Consider the following 15,546-nt stretch of genomic DNA (forward strand, 5'->3'; position numbering starts at 1 on the left):
CAGCCAACGGGCGCCGTCGGGAGGAGAGTTTGAATCGGTGACTGCAGACGGGCGGCGGTGGCGGCGACGCGGAGCGGAGCCATGAGGAGGAGGTGCGGGACGGCGGAGCCGGGCCGGGGGAGCCGGGCCGGGGGAGCCGGCGGTCCGGGCCGGGGCCGGAGGAGCGGGCCGGGGAGAGCCGAGCCGGGGGAGCCGGCGGTCCGGGCTTGGTCCGGGGGGGCGGGACTAGGGGTCCGTGCCGGGGGTCCGTGCCGGGGGTGGGAGCCGGGCTAGGAGGGGGGACCGAAGGAACCGGGCCAGGAGTGGGGGGCCGGGGACCGCGGCCGCTCAGTGCCCGCTGCCCGCAGTGAGGTGCTGGCGGCCGAGGCCGTGTCGTGCCTGAACCACGCCCTGGAGGCGCTGCGGGACATTTGGGAGGAGATCGGCATCCCCGAGGAAATGCGGCTGGAGCGCACCGGGACGGTCAAGAAGCACATCAAGGTGAGCGGGCGGGGCGGGGAGCGGAGCAGAGCTGCGGCCCTCGGTGTGCGCTGACCGTCCCGCGCTGCAGGACCTCCTGGACATGATGGTGGCAGAGGAGGAGCACCTGAAGGAGCAGCTGCTGAAGAGCGTGGCTGTGTACCGGAAGGAGCTGGACGGCCTCTGCAGCGAGCTGCAGCTGGAGCCCTTCCAGGTGAGCATCCTGCAGCTCCGGGCACTCTTCTTCTGGTGCTGAGCACAGCCAGAGCTTCCTGTGCCCGTGCTGGCTGCGAGGTGCTCAGCACACAGCGCTGTGTTGGAGGTGCTGCCCCTGCCCGGGGTGTGCCTTGCTGCGGTCTAAAGCCGTGTCCCAGCTCTGCGTTTAGAAGCTCGAGGTATCTGAGTTATGTCTAAAAACGTTGCGGAGGACAGAGCCTGATCCCTGGTTTCTTTTAGACAGAGGAGGGCAGCACCATCCTGCAGATGGTGAAGGTTTTACATTCCCGCGTGGAGGTGATGTTGAAGCAGAAAAGGGATAGGAAGCAGGAACTGAAGACTCTGCAGGAGCAAGAACAGAGCCTGTGTGACGTCCTCTGCGAGTCCCCCTTCAGCATTGACAGTGCTGCCGTGCCCAGCCTGGAGGAGCTGGACCGCTACCGGCGGCACCTGGCGTCCCTGAGTGCCGAGAAGGTGAGCAGGGGGGGCTGGGACCCCCGCTGAGGGGAGGGGGAGGTGCACACTGTGTCTTCATGGGGCTCCTCACCTCCAGGCACGAAGGCAGGAGGAGTTTGTCAGCATCAAGCGCCAGGTCATCCTCTGCATGGAGGAGCTGGAGCACAGCCCGGACACGAGCTTTGAGCGGGACGTGGTGTGTGAGGATGAGGAGGCCTTCTGCTTGTCCACGGACAACATTGCTAATCTGCAGAGCCTGCTGCAGCAGGTATGGGGGCACACGGGGCTGGCGTTGCTGTGACGTACAGTGCTTTCTCTGCAGCAAGCCCATGTGCTTGAATGTACTTTTATGAGCTTTTGCTTGGGGATGCTGGAGGATGAGCAACGGGCTGTGCTAGCTGCACAAGCAGCCTACTTGCATCCTGCAGCACCCAGCTGTGGCAGTGCTGAACTCACTTTCCCTCTGCAGCTGGAAGCACGGCAGGCTCTGAACGAGGCCACGTGTGCAGAGCTGCGCGCCAGAATCACTGAGCTCTGGGAAAGGCTGCAGGTTCCTGAGGAGGACAGAGAGGCTTTTGCAGAGCACATGTCTGGATCCAAAGCCAAAACCAGGGCAGCTGTAAGGACCACCTGATCCTCTTTGGGGAGTGGGAGGGCAAGGGAGGAGCAGCTCTGGGTTTCGTGCTTGTTTGCTCATTGGGAGTGGAGGAGCAGCTTCTGGCAGTCAGGTGTAATGTGAGCAGGCCGAATCCTGCCTTCAAGACCTGGGGAGCTGGTGCTGGTGGCTGGCTCACTCAGAGGTGGTTTATGTGGAAGTTAAATTATGTTCTGCTCTTCTTCTATACCTTTTTTCCTCTGAGTCTGTGTTGTGCTTGTGTTGGCAGCTGCAGCTGGAAGTGGACCGCCTGGAGGAGCTGAAGATGCAGAACATGAAGTCGGTGGTTCAGGCGATCCGAGCAGAGCTGGCTGAGTACTGGGACAAATGCTTCTACAGCCAGGAGCAGAGGGACGCCTTCAGTCCCTATTATGATGGTGGGTGGTGGCTCTTCCCATAACTGACTCCCTCGAGGGAGCTGCAGCAGGACTGCTGCCAAAAAGGGCTGCAGAGCGGTGTGGGGATCCTGGGTGCTTCCTGAACCTGCTGCTGTATGTCTCCAGAGGACTACACAGAGGATCTGCTCCAGCTCCATGATACTGAGGTGGGGAAGGTGAAAAGCTACTACAAAACACACAAGGAGCTGTTTGAGGCTGTTCAGAAGTGGGAGGAAAACTGGAAGCTGTTTCTGGAGCTGGAGGTATTGGGCAGTGCTGTATCTCTGGGCCGTGTATGAGGGTTGGTGAGGGAATGGGGTGCTGTGCCTGGAGCACCAGGCAGGTGCAGAGTTTGTGCAGGTGTTGCCTGCACAAAGGTGACTTCCTCTGGGGTCCATGGGAGTGCTGGGCAGTGAGGCTGGGCCCCATCTTGGTGTCTCCTGACTTCTTTTCTGTGCTAGAGGAAAACTGCTGACCCCAATCGCTTCGCCAACCGTGGGGGGAGCCTGCTGAAAGAAGAGAAGCAGCGTGCAAAACTGCAGAAGACTCTCTCTAAGGTAAGTGCAGGTCTGGAGAATGAGCTGCAGTCCTGAATGGACACATGTAACATGACCAGGGAGAAGCACAGCCCTGGGAGCCCCGGCAAGGGCCGTCTCTGGGCAGGAGCTGCCCACGTCCAGGATGACAGCCCCTACACTGCCCTCCTCTCCTGATCAGCTGCAGGAGGAGTTGGAGAACAGGATCCAGGCCTGGGAGCAGGAGCATGAGGAGCCCTTCTTGGTGAAGGGACAGCAGTTCATGGAGTACGTGACAGAGCAGTGGCAGCTGTATCGCATGGAGAAAGAGAGGGAGAAACAGGAGCGGGTGAGTGCTGAGCTGAGTGTGCTATCCTGGCTTGGCACCAGGCTTTTTCCTGATAGCAAGAGCCAGGAAGGGCATTCCCCTGGTGCTGGGTGTTGAGCAGAAGGTCCACAGTGCTGTGCAGCCAGCTGCCTGCTGCTCCTCTGCTCAGATTTGTGCGTGTACATCTTTCACACAGCACCTGAAGAAAAGCCGCCAGATTGAGACAGAGATGATGTATGGGAGCACCCCGAGGACTCCCATCAAACGTCGAGTGCTTGGCCCCCACACACCTGGCAAAGTAAGGAAGGTAAACTGCCCACGTTGGGTATGGAGTGCTTGGCTGAGATCTTACCAGGGCTTGAACTAGGCAAGTGCTGGGAGAATAATGGTGTTTGGAGCCCTCCCTTTGGGCTTGGTCTCGCAGAATGATGCTGGTAGGACACGGGCATGTTGCAGCAGCAGCATAAGAGAATCTTATGCTGCAGATGGGTACAGGGAATGGGCTGTGGGCACCTCTGTTCTCTGTGGGGCCAATGGGATCTGTTGCCCTGCTCTGGAGCCAGTTTTTCCACCTTGTTTTCCCTGGTGTGGCTCATCCCCTGGCTCCCTCCCCACACACTCTGTGCTCTGCTTTTCTTTAGCTCAATGGCACTACCCTCTCCACTGCCACTCCCAACAGCACCATTCGTTCAGCTTTTGGGGCAACTCTCTTCCATTCACCAACATCTCGGCTGCCACCCTCTGGAGGGAAGGTGAGAGGCTTTCCCTGCTCCCAGGGTGGGCTGCTGCAGTGCTGCTGTACGGCACTGCCAGGCCGGGCTGTGCTCAGCTGCCACCTCCTGGGGTACAAAGGCTGCTCTGTTGGTACCTGCCGTGCTGCTGGTGGGATGTTTTGGGGACTAATGCTGCCTGAGTTAAGAGGAGGGTGGGATCATGCAGAAAATCTCCCTCCAACCCAGATTTCTGGTGTTTCTGGGCTTCAGACCAAAGATGTGAGGTTTTAGGAGCTTGAAGTACCTCTGGCAGCGCGGGGCAGCAGCCACGAGCCCGGCACTGCTGCGGGCTGCCCTCAGCTCCCACGTCTGCCTCCTGTCCCACAGCTTGGCCAGGCTCGGACCCCCAACCACGCGGCTGCGAAGCCCCCCCGGCCCGGACACAGGGAGCGGAACAAGGAGAACCTCCTGCAGCTGAACGGAACCGCCCTGAGCGGTGGGTGCAGCCCCGCAGCCCCTGCCCAGCGTAACTGCAGCGTTAATTCTGTTGCCAGCACCTATTCTGAGTTTGCGGTAATTCACCTCTTCTAAACGTGCCTCTCCTCACTGGGCTGCACCCAGGGGGTGCTCCCCGCTCCCCCCAGAGCACCCCGGGGCCACCGCTGTGCACAGCCCAACCTCTGCCCGGCGCCGTCTGCTGGCTCCATGTCAGAAGTTCAGTGAGGTTTGGTGACGGAGCCCGGCACCGCTCGGTGCCGTGCAGGCCCTGAGCAGCCCAGTGGGGATCTGACCTCAGCAGGAGGACTGTGATGCTTGGCTGCTGCCTGCCCCTGCAGGAGCAAAGCCATGCCTGTGGCACTGCCCCATCACGCCACACCTCCTGCGGCCCTGCTGCCATCCTCCAGAGCTGGGCCAGCTCCCAGCTGCTTGGCAGAGAACCTCCGCGTGCTTTGACGCCGTGTGTCATGGAGGGCGTGCCCCGTTCCAGCCCAGGGAGGTCTGAGAGGAGCTGGCAGCAGCAGCGCTGTCGCTGTACTAACTCAGGCACTGGGAGAAGGGAGGGTGGGAGCTTTTTCCTGCAGCCTGCATGGCTTCACTCAGTGCACGTGTTGTGCTCTCAGCCCAGGGGGAGGAATCCCTGTTCCACTTTCCTGTGGGCCTGAGGTGTTCTGGGTGGGCAGAGGCTCCTGGGAGTGTGGAGGGTGATCTCTGCTGTGGGACGGAGCTTTGCTGCCCAGGGGCCTCTGCCCTTCCTTCAGACTTTAGGTCAAAGTGCCAACCTCATACAGATGTAAGCGCTCCTCCCCATGGCAGTTGAACAAGCCGTGGTGCTGCCTTGGCACCAGGCCCTGCTGCCATGGATGCGTGCTGCTCTGGGGGCAGAGGCGGATTTCCTTTCTGCAGCTGTGTGCCCCTGCTTCCCCTCCCTGTAGCCCAGGGGCACTTTGTTGCCTCTGAGGGCACCACTGCAGGAGAGAAGAGTCCTGCTCCTCACCCGGGGCTCTTTGTGCAGCATTCACCACTGCTTCTGGGGTGCTCCCTGTTCTCCCAGCAAATCCTTCCTGCTGTCTTTAGGAAAGCAAGAGCACAGGGCTTTGTCTTCTCAAACTAACAAGCAGCAGCTCTGTGTCTGTGGCCCACGGCCACCCCCTCCAGCCCCTCATCCCAAATCTGTGCTTCTTTTATCCACAGCGTGATCTCTCAAAGGCCTCCAGGTGTGATACCAGCTCCCGCATCCTCAACTCCACCACCACCAATGCGTTCTGCTGACGTGCCTGCAGGCTCCAGCTCTCTGTAGTTGTAGTGAGTTTCTGCTGTGGCAGCTCCTGCCCTCAGGGGCTGCTGCTCTTGGTTTAAGTTTTATTGAGCTCCCGGGTGGGCCCGGCCCTGCAGCGTGGGGGTGTTCCCACCTGTGAGGGCCGCGGCCAGAAGGGTCACTTTTAAAATGTTGTTTTTATTTGGTGGACTCTTGTTAATATTTGTGATTAAAGATTTAAGATTTAATAACAGTCTGGGGGTAGTGGAGCAGTGGCGTGAGGGCACTGGGACAGATGGGACCAAGCACACACAACTTTTCTCCCCCCCAGTGCCTGTAGCTGTTGTCTCTCAGGGTCTTCCTCTCTCACCATCACAGCAGCTGTGCTTTGGCTGAGCTTCCTCCGGCAGCTGCGCCGTGCCCTGCAGGAGCCCTGTGCTCCTGGAGCTCAGGACAGTGCTTCCCCTGCATCCTCTGCCCGTCCTGAAGCACGCAGAGGGCACGGCTGCAGGCAGAGTCCCAGCAGCTACTTGAGCTGCAGTGGGTTCAGGTCCAACAGCCTCCAGTGCTGTCTCTTCACCTTTTCTGCTCCAGCCGCACTCGGTGGTAAAACGGGGGTGGTGGTAATGAAGCTAGGTCCTCGATCAGGACTGATTTGCACCTTGTTGTCACTACAGCTCCCACTTGCTGTTACTTATTCCCCAGGTTCTGTTTCCTTACTCTGTAACTGTATATACTGTTTATGGGAATAATGCGTATCTGTGTACGTGGCCTCTGCTGTGTTGGGAGCAGAGGGGGAGGTGGGTGCTTCCCTCTCCCCTCTTAGCACTTGGGGGGGGGGAAGGACTTTGAACCCTCCTTTGTAAGCAACATGAAGCACTACTGCAGCTGTTATACAAAAAAATAAGATTTAATAAATATGTTCACTCTGAGTCCTCTTCAGCACCAGTGCAGCACCAGCCTGGGCTGCCGTGGGCAGCAGCATGGGCTGAGGAATGGGGGCTGAGCTCCCCCCATCCCCTCTCAGGCTGTGGGGGGGGGGGGGGGGGGGGGGGAAGCAGTGCTCCACGCGATGCCAGGAGCCCCTCACTGCTGCAGGACGCAGACAAATGTGTTCCAGGGCCCACACACCACCTCCTGCGCCCGCAGCCCCTCAGCCCGGAGCTGCTCCACGCGCTGTGGGCGGTCAGAGCTGGCACGGCCCCTGTGCCCGAGCTGCCCGTATTTACCTGCAGGCAGAGCAGCGCGCGCTGGGCTGACTCACCCCGAATCAACCCCGGTGTGTGCAATAAAGCAGAAAAACCACGGAGCAAAAGCAGTGCTTACCCCAGCCCCAGGTGTACAGCTCTCCACCTCCTTCAAATGGGACAATGCCATCAGCCCCAGCCCGGGGCTGCGGGACCCCCCCCCCAGCCCGGGACACTCACGTGTGACCACCGCTGTGTGCCGGGAACCACAGCTCACTGCAGCCACCGCCGGCTCCTGGGGGAGGTCCAGCAGGGCTGGGAAGGCCTGGATGGAGATGAAGGCAGCGCCCGGCGGCTCCCCGGGCAGCGGCGGATCCTCGGGCCCTGCACACAGCACTGCTCAGCCCCACAGCTGGGCTCAGCACTGCTGCAGCCCCACGGCGTCCTCACCTGCACCGCCGTCCCCATCCTGCGCCCGCTCCTCTGCCACCGCCCGGGAGGGCAGCGCCAGTTGGCCCGACTCGTTCCAGCCCCACACGTAGAGGTCTCCCCCACCTGTGGAGGACGTGACCCGGTGAGGGCACAGCGGGAGCGGCCACCCCACGGCCCCGGCGAGCACCGAGCCCTCACCGCTGACACAGGCGGAGTGCCAACCACCGGCGGCCACCGCCCGCACCGGCACTCCGCACAGTGCCTCCACCACCCGCGGCCGCTGCTCCGATTCCACGCTGCCGTGGCCGAGCTGCCCGTGCCTGTGGGGACACGCGTGGACACAGAAGGGCTCAGACGGACACCCCCGCACCGCACAGTGCTCTGTGTACCGCACACAGCGCCGGAGCCGCACTGCCCGCTGAGCACACAGACGTGCAGAGAGCTCTCCTCTAACGGGAAGGAGACAGCAAGGTCAGTATCTGGAGATGCAAGCACTGCTGAGCTAACCCCGCTATGACAACCGCAGCTGAAGGCAACAGCCACCAAACTCCACCGAACAGACGGCACGAAACAAACGCAGCGGCACCGCCCCGAGCGCCGCGGGACGGAGCGGCCCCGTCTGCCCCGGGCTGCCGAGCACCGACGTCGGCTTCGTCTGCCGGGAGCAGCACAGATCGACGAGCAACGCTTCCCAGAGCAGTGCCCGCGTCCCCCCCGCACCGCCCGAGGGAGGGGGAACAAAGCGGCCCGGGGGGGGGGGGGGGGGGGGGGTCCGGAGCGGCCCCACCTTCGGCAGCAGCTCCCGCTCGGACGGCCCCTCGGCACTGGAGCCCCGCGGAGCGAGATGAGCAGCGCAGAGCTCCGCGCGAGGAGAGCAGAAGGAGGGGGGGACGCTAAGGATGGCCCCCCCACACCCCAATCCCCGCGGCCCGGGCAGGGAGCGCCCACCGCAGCCCCATCTTGGGGGCACAGCGCGGCTCTTAAGGACCGCCGGGGATTCCTCAGCGCAGCTGCTCCTGCGCGGCGGCGGCACGACGCACAGCAGCTCGGGCTGCCAACAGCCGCGACCCGCACCCCCTCTCGCCCCGCTCCCCGCTCACCTGCCGCCGCCCCATCCGTACACCTCCCCGGCCGCTCCCAGCCCCACCGCGTGCTCGTGTCCCAGCGCCAAGGCGCGGAGCCGCAGTCCGGGCAGCTCCGTGTAGAAGGGCGGCCGCGGGGCCGCGAACCCGTCCGGCAGCAGCGGCAGCTCGGGCCGGGACCCCGGCGGCAGCGCCCGGCTCCAGACGGGCTCTCCCCGCAGCTCTCCCCGCAGCACCGCCGCGCGGGGCCACGCCTCGGCCGCCTCCCCCCGCAGCAGCACCGCGTGCGTCTCCGACGGCAGCGCCGCCACGCAGTCCTCGGGCAGCGGCCGCCGCGGCCCCGCGCCCATCACCTCCAGCCCGGAGCCTGCGGAGCGCGGGGTCAGCGGCCCGAGGGGGGGCGGGGGCGTCCCGACCCCGGCGGGTCCCGGGCACCGAGGGCTCTCGGGGGGGTGGGGGGAGGGGGGGCGGCTCACCCGTCTCCAGCACCGCGTAGCTCCACGCGGGCCACACGCGGCGGACGCCGTCGGGGAGCTGCCGGCACTGCCCCGGGCCCGGCTCCGCGTCCCCCGCCGCCTCCGCGGCGCTGAAGCCGAACACGATCCAGGAGCGGCGCGGAGCCGCCATGGCGCGGGGGGGGTGGGGGGGGGGGGGCGGACGGAAAGGGGAGCGGGCGGGGCCAGAAGGACGCGGAGGCGGAGCCGTCGTTGAAGAGCAGCTTTAGTGGCGGTGCGGGGGTCGGACCCCCCCCATAAGGCACAGGCGGTGGCGGTGGAGCGCCCCGGCCCTCCCTTCCCCGGGGCGCGGTCTCAGCGGGCGGGCTGGGGTGAAGGGGATGCCACCCCCCCCCCCCCCGCCGTCGGCGTGTGCGGGGCTGCATCACTCCTGGCGCGGGTTGGGCTGGATGAGGCCGTACTCCACCGCCCGCGCCAGGCTCTCCTGGGCCGCCCGCGCCACGCGGGGCTTGTCCTGCTCCTTGGCCAGCACCGAGAGGATCTCCAGCATCTCGCTGGCGATGAGCTGCTCCGCCACCTCCCGCGCCGCCGCCATCATGTTCATCACCACCACGGCCCCGCGGTGCTGCAGCTCCACGCTGGGGCTCAGCAGCAGCGCCTGCAGGATCTCCAGCCAGTGCACCGTCTGCGGGGGCAGCGCGGTGCACTGAGGGGCCGGGACCCCCACCCCGAGCTGGATTATGGCACAGGGCCCCGGACACGGGGACACACGGGCTGCCCCCGGCACTCACCACCTGTGGGATCCTCTTGCAGATGGGGGGATGCAGCGACGTGAGCATGGCCAGCGTCCCCGAGGCCGCCCGCCGCAGCTTCTCGTCCTCCTCCCCGCTGTACAGGACCATCAGCTTCAGGCGGTCGCTGCTCTCGGCCAGGAACAGCTCCTGCACCTGTGGGGGAGGGGGGGCTCGCAGTGCAGCGCAGTGCAGCTCAGGGGGGGCTGCACTCAGCCGACCCTCACCTCCTTGCTCATGGCCATGTTGCACATGCACTCGGTGGCAGCCAGGCGGATCAGCTCGTGCTCCTCAAACATGTATCCCTCGATCATGGGCACAGCCCTCTCCTTCAGGATCTTCTGCCTGTAACGGGGCAGCAGTGAGCACTCCCTGCCCTGCGCTGCCCCCACGCCCTCTCCCCCTGCCCAGAACAGCCCCTACCGCAGCTGCTCACTGATGCCAGCCAGGTTGGTCAGTGCCATCAGCCCCTCAAAGTTCTCCAGGCCGGAGCGCTGGAGGTGCAGCAGGCTGACCAGGGGCCGGACCACCTCGTAGATCTGCACAAGACAGCAGCACAGGGCTCCAACTCCTCCCCTTACAGAGCAGGGGCTGAGCGCAGCAGAAAGGCAGAGGAGCTCACCAGGCCGAGGCAGTTGGGCTGCTATGGAGCCCACAGTGCCCCCTCAGCCCAACACCCTTCCCAGGCAGACACTGCCTGCAGCAGCAGGAACAGCGAGGCTCCATCACAGCCCCTTCCCCCTGCTGCCCCCTCCCATGTAGTACCCCCAACTGCCCCTGGGACAAGCCCGTTGTTCCCCAGCCCACAGCTGTGACACTGACCCGCTCTCCAGGGAACGCCATCTCAGGGTTGGAGGTGATGGTGATCTTTGCCAGGGCCTGAGCTGCCTTGGTCTGCCCCACCTCGGTGCCCTCCAGGGACAGTGGGATGAGAGCCTGCAGATGGAAATGCATCAGCCTACACTACAGCCAGGTCACAGCAACCCCAGCTGTCCCAGGGCTCCTACGTATGAGGGAGCCAGCCACAACCCCAGCTACTGCAGCTCCAGCCCTCCCACGGAGCAGGCCAGGGGCACCGTGGCTCCTGTCACCTCACCTTTCCTCCTCCCTGAGCAACCACACCGCCTCGGTCCTCTGCTTCCGCCACCAGGGCCAAGAACACCCTGTAGACAGGGCAGGAGTTGGGACTGGGGGCCTGCTGTGCCAAGTCCCAGCATCACCCAGGCCCTGGCAGCGAGCCCAGGCAGTGCTGGATGCCTGGACCCCCCCTCCTGCTCCCAGAAGCTCCCACCACCCCCTGCCCCCGTACCTGGAGATGAGCTCCCGGCAGGCGTTGGTCAGCGCCGGGTTCTCGCTCTTCACCACGCAGGACAGAGCAGACACCACTCCGGCCGTCAGCAGCTTCTGCACGCGGCGCTTCACGAAGTCGGGCTTGTCCTGTCCCAGAGGCAGGACCACTACTCACTTTGGCCACTGCTGCTTGATACCTGACCACGCTGCCACCTCCCCAGAGGCATCAAGATGCTACTTCAGACACCCTGGCCCTACCTGGGTGCCCAGGCTCTGTCCCACCCATGCACCCTCCTGTGGGGCGGTGGGTCCCCACAGGTCCTGAGACCAGCCACCAGCCATGCCCCCCTCACCTTGGGGTGCTGCTCTGGAATGTGCTGCTTGGCATACTTGGCCAGCTCCAGCATCTGTGGGTCTGGCTCCTCGTGGTCATAGCTGTTGGTGCAGTTCACCAGTGTGGAAGCAACAGCGAAGAGAACGCTCCTATCTTCAGACTGCAAGGGTAGTTGAAACACTGATTGCACCCAACGCACAGGACACACGAGGGCTTGAGCCCAGTCAGCCCCACCAGGCCCCTCTGCACACCCCCAACCCTCTCCAGGAGGAGGGGCACATGGGCACATTCCTCCTGCACCAGCATTTCCCCCATCCAGGTCCCCCCCACAGTGCTCAGCCCACACCTTCGTCAGCTGGAACATGGCCTGCATTGCTGCCTTGTCCTCTACAAACTCCTCCTTGACATCAGCATCAAATGTGAGGTAGGCCAGGCCCTCCACCGCCCAGCGCCGCGTGCCGGCATCGATTGCCTCATTACACAGCCACCTGCAGGACAGGCCCCATCAGCCCACACTGCAGGCACCCATCCAGCTCCTGCTCCCATCACTCCCAGTGGTTCTCAGCACTCACTTGCGGCACTGTTTGGCTAATTTCAACGTGGAGCCCTCAGCAAACTGCTTCATGCTGAAGTCGGTTCCCCCTGCAGATCCCAGCTTGCACAGTCCCTGCGGCCAGAAGCAGAGTGTCAGGGCAGGAAAGGCCACGATGTCCCTGGCACAGCTGTGAGACCCCCCAACCAGTGACCCAACAGCTTGGTGCAGCTCCTCCTGCCCTGCTGTGCTCACCACCAGCGCACGGATGCGGATGCTGTCCCTCTCGCTGTGCTTGTAGATCTCCTTGAGCAGGCTGACCCCGTTGGCAGTGATGAAGGAGGCACGCTTGGCCTTGTCAGCAGCATGGATCAGTGCCTCCACTGCTACCAGCTGGTGGGCCTCACGGACGGAGGCGCAGAGGGACAGTATGCTGTCCATGATCCCCTCCAGCTCCAGCACCCTGTTCCCAGCCTCCGAGGGGCCCTGCAGCAGGCAGGACACCGTCTGGATGGCCCGCAGCTTCCCTGCTAGCTCCTGCCCCTCAAACCAGCTCCTGCAGGGAAAGAACAGTCAGAGGGATGAGGCTGATCCCAAACACTGCCTCCAGACCCCCACAGTCCTGCTCTGCCAGGCCCCAAGTTCTGTAATTCTCCAGTGGTCTGCACTCTACTTTCACCAATAAAGGCAAGGAGTCCAGGAATAAGAGTGCTACCACTTCCAGCAGAATCAGGAACAGCAGCAGAATGCTCCTGACAGAGAGGGACTCAGTCCTGTGCAGCCCCAGGGAATCCCAGGCTCACCTCACGTAGTCCTCACACAGGCGGTGGAAGTTCTCCCTCTCAGCATCACATTTCAGGTCTTCATAAAGCTTGCTCAGAAGGACCGAGGCGCTCATCCTGCTGTTCTCTGTCACAGACAGGCTGCCCGGGGCCCCGCACACTGTACTTCCCACCTCCAGGATCTTCTTCAGGCCTAGGAGCACCCAGAGCTCAGGTGCCTGATGAGGTGCAGAGAGGGGTGCGCAGGCACCTTGCAGAGCCAAAGCACAAAGCACCCCAAGGCAGAGGGGTGTGATGCCCCAGGGAGATGGTGCAGTCTGTTTCACTCACCCTGGTCGATCACCCAGAGGCTCATGCTGTTGTTGATATCCTTTGGTGACTTCCTGGGTACCACCTTGATGAGCAAGTTGAGTGCGTTGTCACGGCCGTGAGCAGAGGCTCCTTCAAGAGGTAGCAGCTCCAGGAGGTCCTTGATCAGCACTTTCTGTTCCTTGGAGGAATCTTCCAGGAGAGAGACAGTACCAGCAGTCAGCGCCCTGCACACAGGCCTCACCTCATCACAGTAAGGCTGGCAGGACAAGGAGCTCCAGACCCCCATCTCAAGGTCATATTAATCCATGCCCAGGGACAAATCTCCCTTAGTGCTCCCTGAACATCAGCCAGCTGGGGCAGCAGGCACTCACCCAGCACCACTGCATCCTCCTTGCCACGGAAGTCCTTCTGCATCCCCTCCTTCAGAGAATCGAACATCACGTGCAGGAGGTTGCAGGCAGCCAGGGAAACCTGCTCATGCTCCACACCCAGCACTGCTGAAAGACGTGAGGACCCCAGCTCTGTCAGGATGGCCATGGACTGTAGGTAGAAGCAGAAGCATTTTCTGGACATTCTGGGGAAACTCTGGCACCCCCGGCACCTTATCAGGATGGTTTCCCACAAGAAGGCTCTCACAACTCTAGCCTGGCAAGTAACAAATCAGAACTCCACACAGGGCTGCAGCCTGACACAGGCAGCAATGTCCCCTGGCCTGACAAACTTCACAGCCTCCCCAGCATGGATCCCCCCTGTGCCAGGACACTTCACACAGAGCTGGGCTCTGCTGTGACCTACCCGGGAGCGGTGCCCAGAGCACAGCCCCACCAGGGTGCGCAGGGCCGCCAGCATCAAGTCAGCCTTGGCCGTGTCAAGCAGCTGCGTCAGGAGCCGCACACCATCGCTTTGGAATATTTTCTCTGCTCCAGCCTCCTCTCGTGCCAGCACGATCAGGTTCTGCGCAGCCTAAGAAAGGAGAGGTGCATCTGAGTCACCAGCCCACCAGAATGGAGCTCCCTGCACACAGGGAACTCGCCAGTAGGGTGCCCACAGGGCAGCCACAGCACCCAATCACCACTCCCAGTCTCTGAGGAGGGTATTCTGCTGGCAGGAAGCCCAACCTCTGTAGAATAGAAGAGTTCAGCCAGCAGCGCTGACCGGGGAGTACAATTCTTTCCACCCAAGCCACCTTGTGTGTCCTGGAGTTCAGACCTTTTGCTTCTTGTCCGTATCCTTTTCTTGGGGATCCAGCAAAATTTGAAACATCTGTTCCACCTTCGAGTCCGTGCAGGACATGGTCTTCATCTGAGACAGAAGAGCAGCTCAGCCCTCACTGCTCCCTCGGACCTACTACACCCAGAGGGCACAGCAGCAGCCGCCCTCGCACCCCCTGCCCCTCACCTTCTCATGCATGCTGCTCCCCAGGGCACGCAGGGCCTCCTGGAAGGCCTTGTTCTTGGGCTCCAGGCTCACACACCTCTGCAGGTCGCTGACAGCCTGGTCCAAGCGGCCCAGCTTCTGCAGCGCCTGGCTCCGGCGGAACAGCGCCTTCACGTCCCGCCCGTCGGCTTCAATGGCTGCAGAGGAGGGAGGGAGCTGTCACAAAGCCCCCGCCTGCTCCAGTCTGCCCCAGTGAGCAGCACGACGATGGCCCCCAGCCACACCTGACAGTACCTTTAGATGCATCTGCCTCTGCCTTGGTATAGTCCTCCTGCAAAGAGAGTCAGTGAGGAGGAGATCCAGGCACACTGCCCGTGGGGGCTGCACTCACCCCCACCTGCTGTGCCCACTGCTTCAGAGCGAGGGAGCAAAGAAACAGCCATGGAGTTTAGGGACGGAAACACTGCCACCAAGGACAGGGAAGCAGCACAGTCGTGTGTCCCACCCCTCCCAGAACACAGCCCTCGCTGGCTCCCCATGGATCCCTGTCACCTTGCCGCTTCCTGAGCTCCTCCCCGAGCCCCTGCAGCTCACTGCACTTTGTCGCACAAACAGCTCCACAGTGGGAAACTCGGGGCCGCCTGAGGAGCAGATCCAGGGTCCCCGCACACCCTGACAAGCAGCAGCCCACTGGGGAGCAGAACGTCGGCCACCGCCGGGGCCAGGGGAAAACAGGCACAGAGGGAAAACCGCCCGTCCCGGGCACGACGGGCCAGCGCTGCACAGAGCCCATCCCATCCCATCTCATCCCGTCCCATCCCATCCGGCCGGGCAGGTCTCTGCGGGCCCGCGGTGCCGCCCTCCGTCTCTCACCAGCTTCAGGTAGCACGCAGCACGGTTGCGGTGCAGCACGGCGCGCTCCGGCTCGGCCTGGCAGAGGCTCAGCGCCCGCGTGTAGGCGGCGAGGGCCTCGGCGTGCTCCCCGGCCTGGAACAGCGCGTTGCCGCGCTCCCGGAGCTGCCCCGCCGTCACCTGTCAACGGCATCGGACGGCATAGGGCAGAGCCCGGGGACCGGCTGGACCCCGACAAGACCCCGACAGGACCCCGCCGCCCCCCCCCGGTCCCGGTCCCGGTCCCGGTCCCGGTCCCGTGCAGCGCTCCCTCACCGTCGCCTCCATCGCACCGCCCATCACCGGGGGAACCCGGACGACAGCTCCGCGTCACGTGACGTAGGGCGGGGGCGGAGGCGCGGCGCGGTCGGGCCCACAGCGCCCTCTCGCGTCCCGGAGGCGCAGGCGTCAGCCCACGTGTGAGCGCCCCCCCCACCCGTGACGCCACGCGTGACCTGCCGTGACCCCCTCCATCCCTACGCCCCTTTTCTCCTCGCCCCGCAGAGCGCACCGGGACGCTGTGGGAGCGGCGTTGCCGGCGTGTGGGGCGGGGGCACTCAGCGCTGCAGGGCGCTAAATAGCGTGAGTGAGGCCCGTGGGCCAAGC

The 15,546-nt window shown here is 63.6% G+C and overlaps 3 protein-coding genes across 7 annotated transcripts; 1 reads left to right on the top strand and 2 right to left on the bottom strand.

The window, feature by feature from the left end:
* Nucleotides 1-74: 74 nt before the first annotated feature.
* Nucleotides 75-5,545, top strand: PRC1 (protein regulator of cytokinesis 1). Of its 3 annotated transcripts, none has more exons than XM_065734158.1 (14): nt 75-92; nt 348-480; nt 551-673; nt 916-1,149; nt 1,229-1,399; nt 1,601-1,750; nt 2,016-2,163; nt 2,290-2,426; nt 2,625-2,720; nt 2,881-3,027; nt 3,203-3,313; nt 3,648-3,758; nt 4,107-4,292; nt 5,412-5,545. In XM_065734158.1, exons 1-14 carry the CDS (start codon nt 82-84, stop codon nt 5,487-5,489), a joined length of 1,836 nt encoding a protein of 611 aa, XP_065590230.1. In that variant the 5' UTR covers nt 75-81; the 3' UTR covers nt 5,490-5,545. The 3 variants fall into 3 exon arrangements, with proteins under 3 accessions (XP_065590230.1, XP_065590231.1, XP_065590233.1); XM_065734159.1 differs by having other exon boundaries at nt 3,203-3,304; XM_065734161.1 differs by having other exon boundaries at nt 4,107-4,215; nt 5,412-5,495.
* A 1,016-nt stretch (nt 5,546-6,561) lies between these two features.
* RCCD1 (RCC1 domain containing 1) lies at nt 6,562-8,803 on the bottom strand. 2 transcript variants are annotated; one of them, XM_065734181.1, is made up of 7 exons: nt 8,653-8,803; nt 8,195-8,543; nt 7,293-7,414; nt 7,113-7,217; nt 6,903-7,046; nt 6,802-6,831; nt 6,562-6,704 (listed from the first exon to the last, which is right to left on the bottom strand). In XM_065734181.1, exons 1-7 carry the CDS (start codon nt 8,801-8,803, stop codon nt 6,562-6,564), a joined length of 1,044 nt encoding a protein of 347 aa, XP_065590253.1. The 2 variants fall into 2 exon arrangements, with proteins under 2 accessions (XP_065590253.1, XP_065590255.1); XM_065734183.1 differs by having other exon boundaries at nt 7,320-7,414; nt 8,653-8,712.
* Nucleotides 8,804-9,035: 232 nt separating this feature from the next.
* On the bottom strand, nt 9,036-15,082 carry UNC45A (unc-45 myosin chaperone A). 2 transcript variants are annotated; one of them, XM_065734178.1, is made up of 19 exons: nt 14,923-15,082; nt 14,344-14,380; nt 14,071-14,246; nt 13,882-13,974; nt 13,468-13,635; nt 13,044-13,212; nt 12,691-12,861; nt 12,382-12,553; nt 11,834-12,134; nt 11,619-11,713; nt 11,393-11,534; nt 11,066-11,206; nt 10,732-10,859; nt 10,519-10,585; nt 10,245-10,358; nt 9,846-9,961; nt 9,650-9,767; nt 9,423-9,578; nt 9,036-9,316 (listed from the first exon to the last, which is right to left on the bottom strand). In XM_065734178.1, exons 3-19 carry the CDS (start codon nt 14,080-14,082, stop codon nt 9,056-9,058), a joined length of 2,424 nt encoding a protein of 807 aa, XP_065590250.1. In that variant the 5' UTR covers nt 14,083-14,246; nt 14,344-14,380; nt 14,923-15,082; the 3' UTR covers nt 9,036-9,055. The 2 variants fall into 2 exon arrangements, with proteins under 2 accessions (XP_065590250.1, XP_065590249.1); XM_065734177.1 differs by lacking the exons at nt 14,071-14,246; nt 14,344-14,380; nt 14,923-15,082 and having other exon boundaries at nt 13,828-13,968.
* Between the last annotated feature and the right edge of the window lie 464 nt (nt 15,083-15,546).

This window comes from Cyrtonyx montezumae, unplaced genomic scaffold (assembly GCF_038088225.1).
Source record: "Cyrtonyx montezumae isolate F1298 unplaced genomic scaffold, pur_monq_1.0 scaffold_17, whole genome shotgun sequence".
Classification (NCBI taxonomy): domain Eukaryota; kingdom Metazoa; phylum Chordata; class Aves; order Galliformes; family Odontophoridae; genus Cyrtonyx; species Cyrtonyx montezumae.

Bases quoted from the DNA above. Each gene is read 5' to 3' on its own strand.
- PRC1 (XM_065734158.1), top strand. The intron at 1,150-1,228 runs GTGAGCAGGGGG...CCTCACCTCCAG, and splicing joins CGTCCCTGAGTGCCGAGAAG to GCACGAAGGCAGGAGGAGTT. The intron at 3,759-4,106 runs GTGAGAGGCTTT...CCTGTCCCACAG, and splicing joins TGCCACCCTCTGGAGGGAAG to CTTGGCCAGGCTCGGACCCC.
- RCCD1 (XM_065734181.1), bottom strand. From the start codon at position 8,803: ATGGCGGCTCCGCGCCGCTCCTGGATCGTGTTCGGCTTCAGCGCCGCG. The intron at 7,218-7,292 runs GTGAGGGCTCGG...CGTCCTCCACAG, and splicing joins GCACTCCGCCTGTGTCAGCG to GTGGGGGAGACCTCTACGTG. The intron at 7,047-7,112 runs GTGAGGACGCCG...TGCTGTGTGCAG, and splicing joins GGATGGGGACGGCGGTGCAG to GGCCCGAGGATCCGCCGCTG.
- UNC45A (XM_065734178.1), bottom strand. The intron at 11,714-11,833 runs GTGAGCACAGCA...TTCTGGCCGCAG, and splicing joins TCCGCATCCGTGCGCTGGTG to GGACTGTGCAAGCTGGGATC. The intron at 9,962-10,244 runs GTCAGTGTCACA...TGTCTTGTGCAG, and splicing joins TGGCGTTCCCTGGAGAGCGG to ATCTACGAGGTGGTCCGGCC.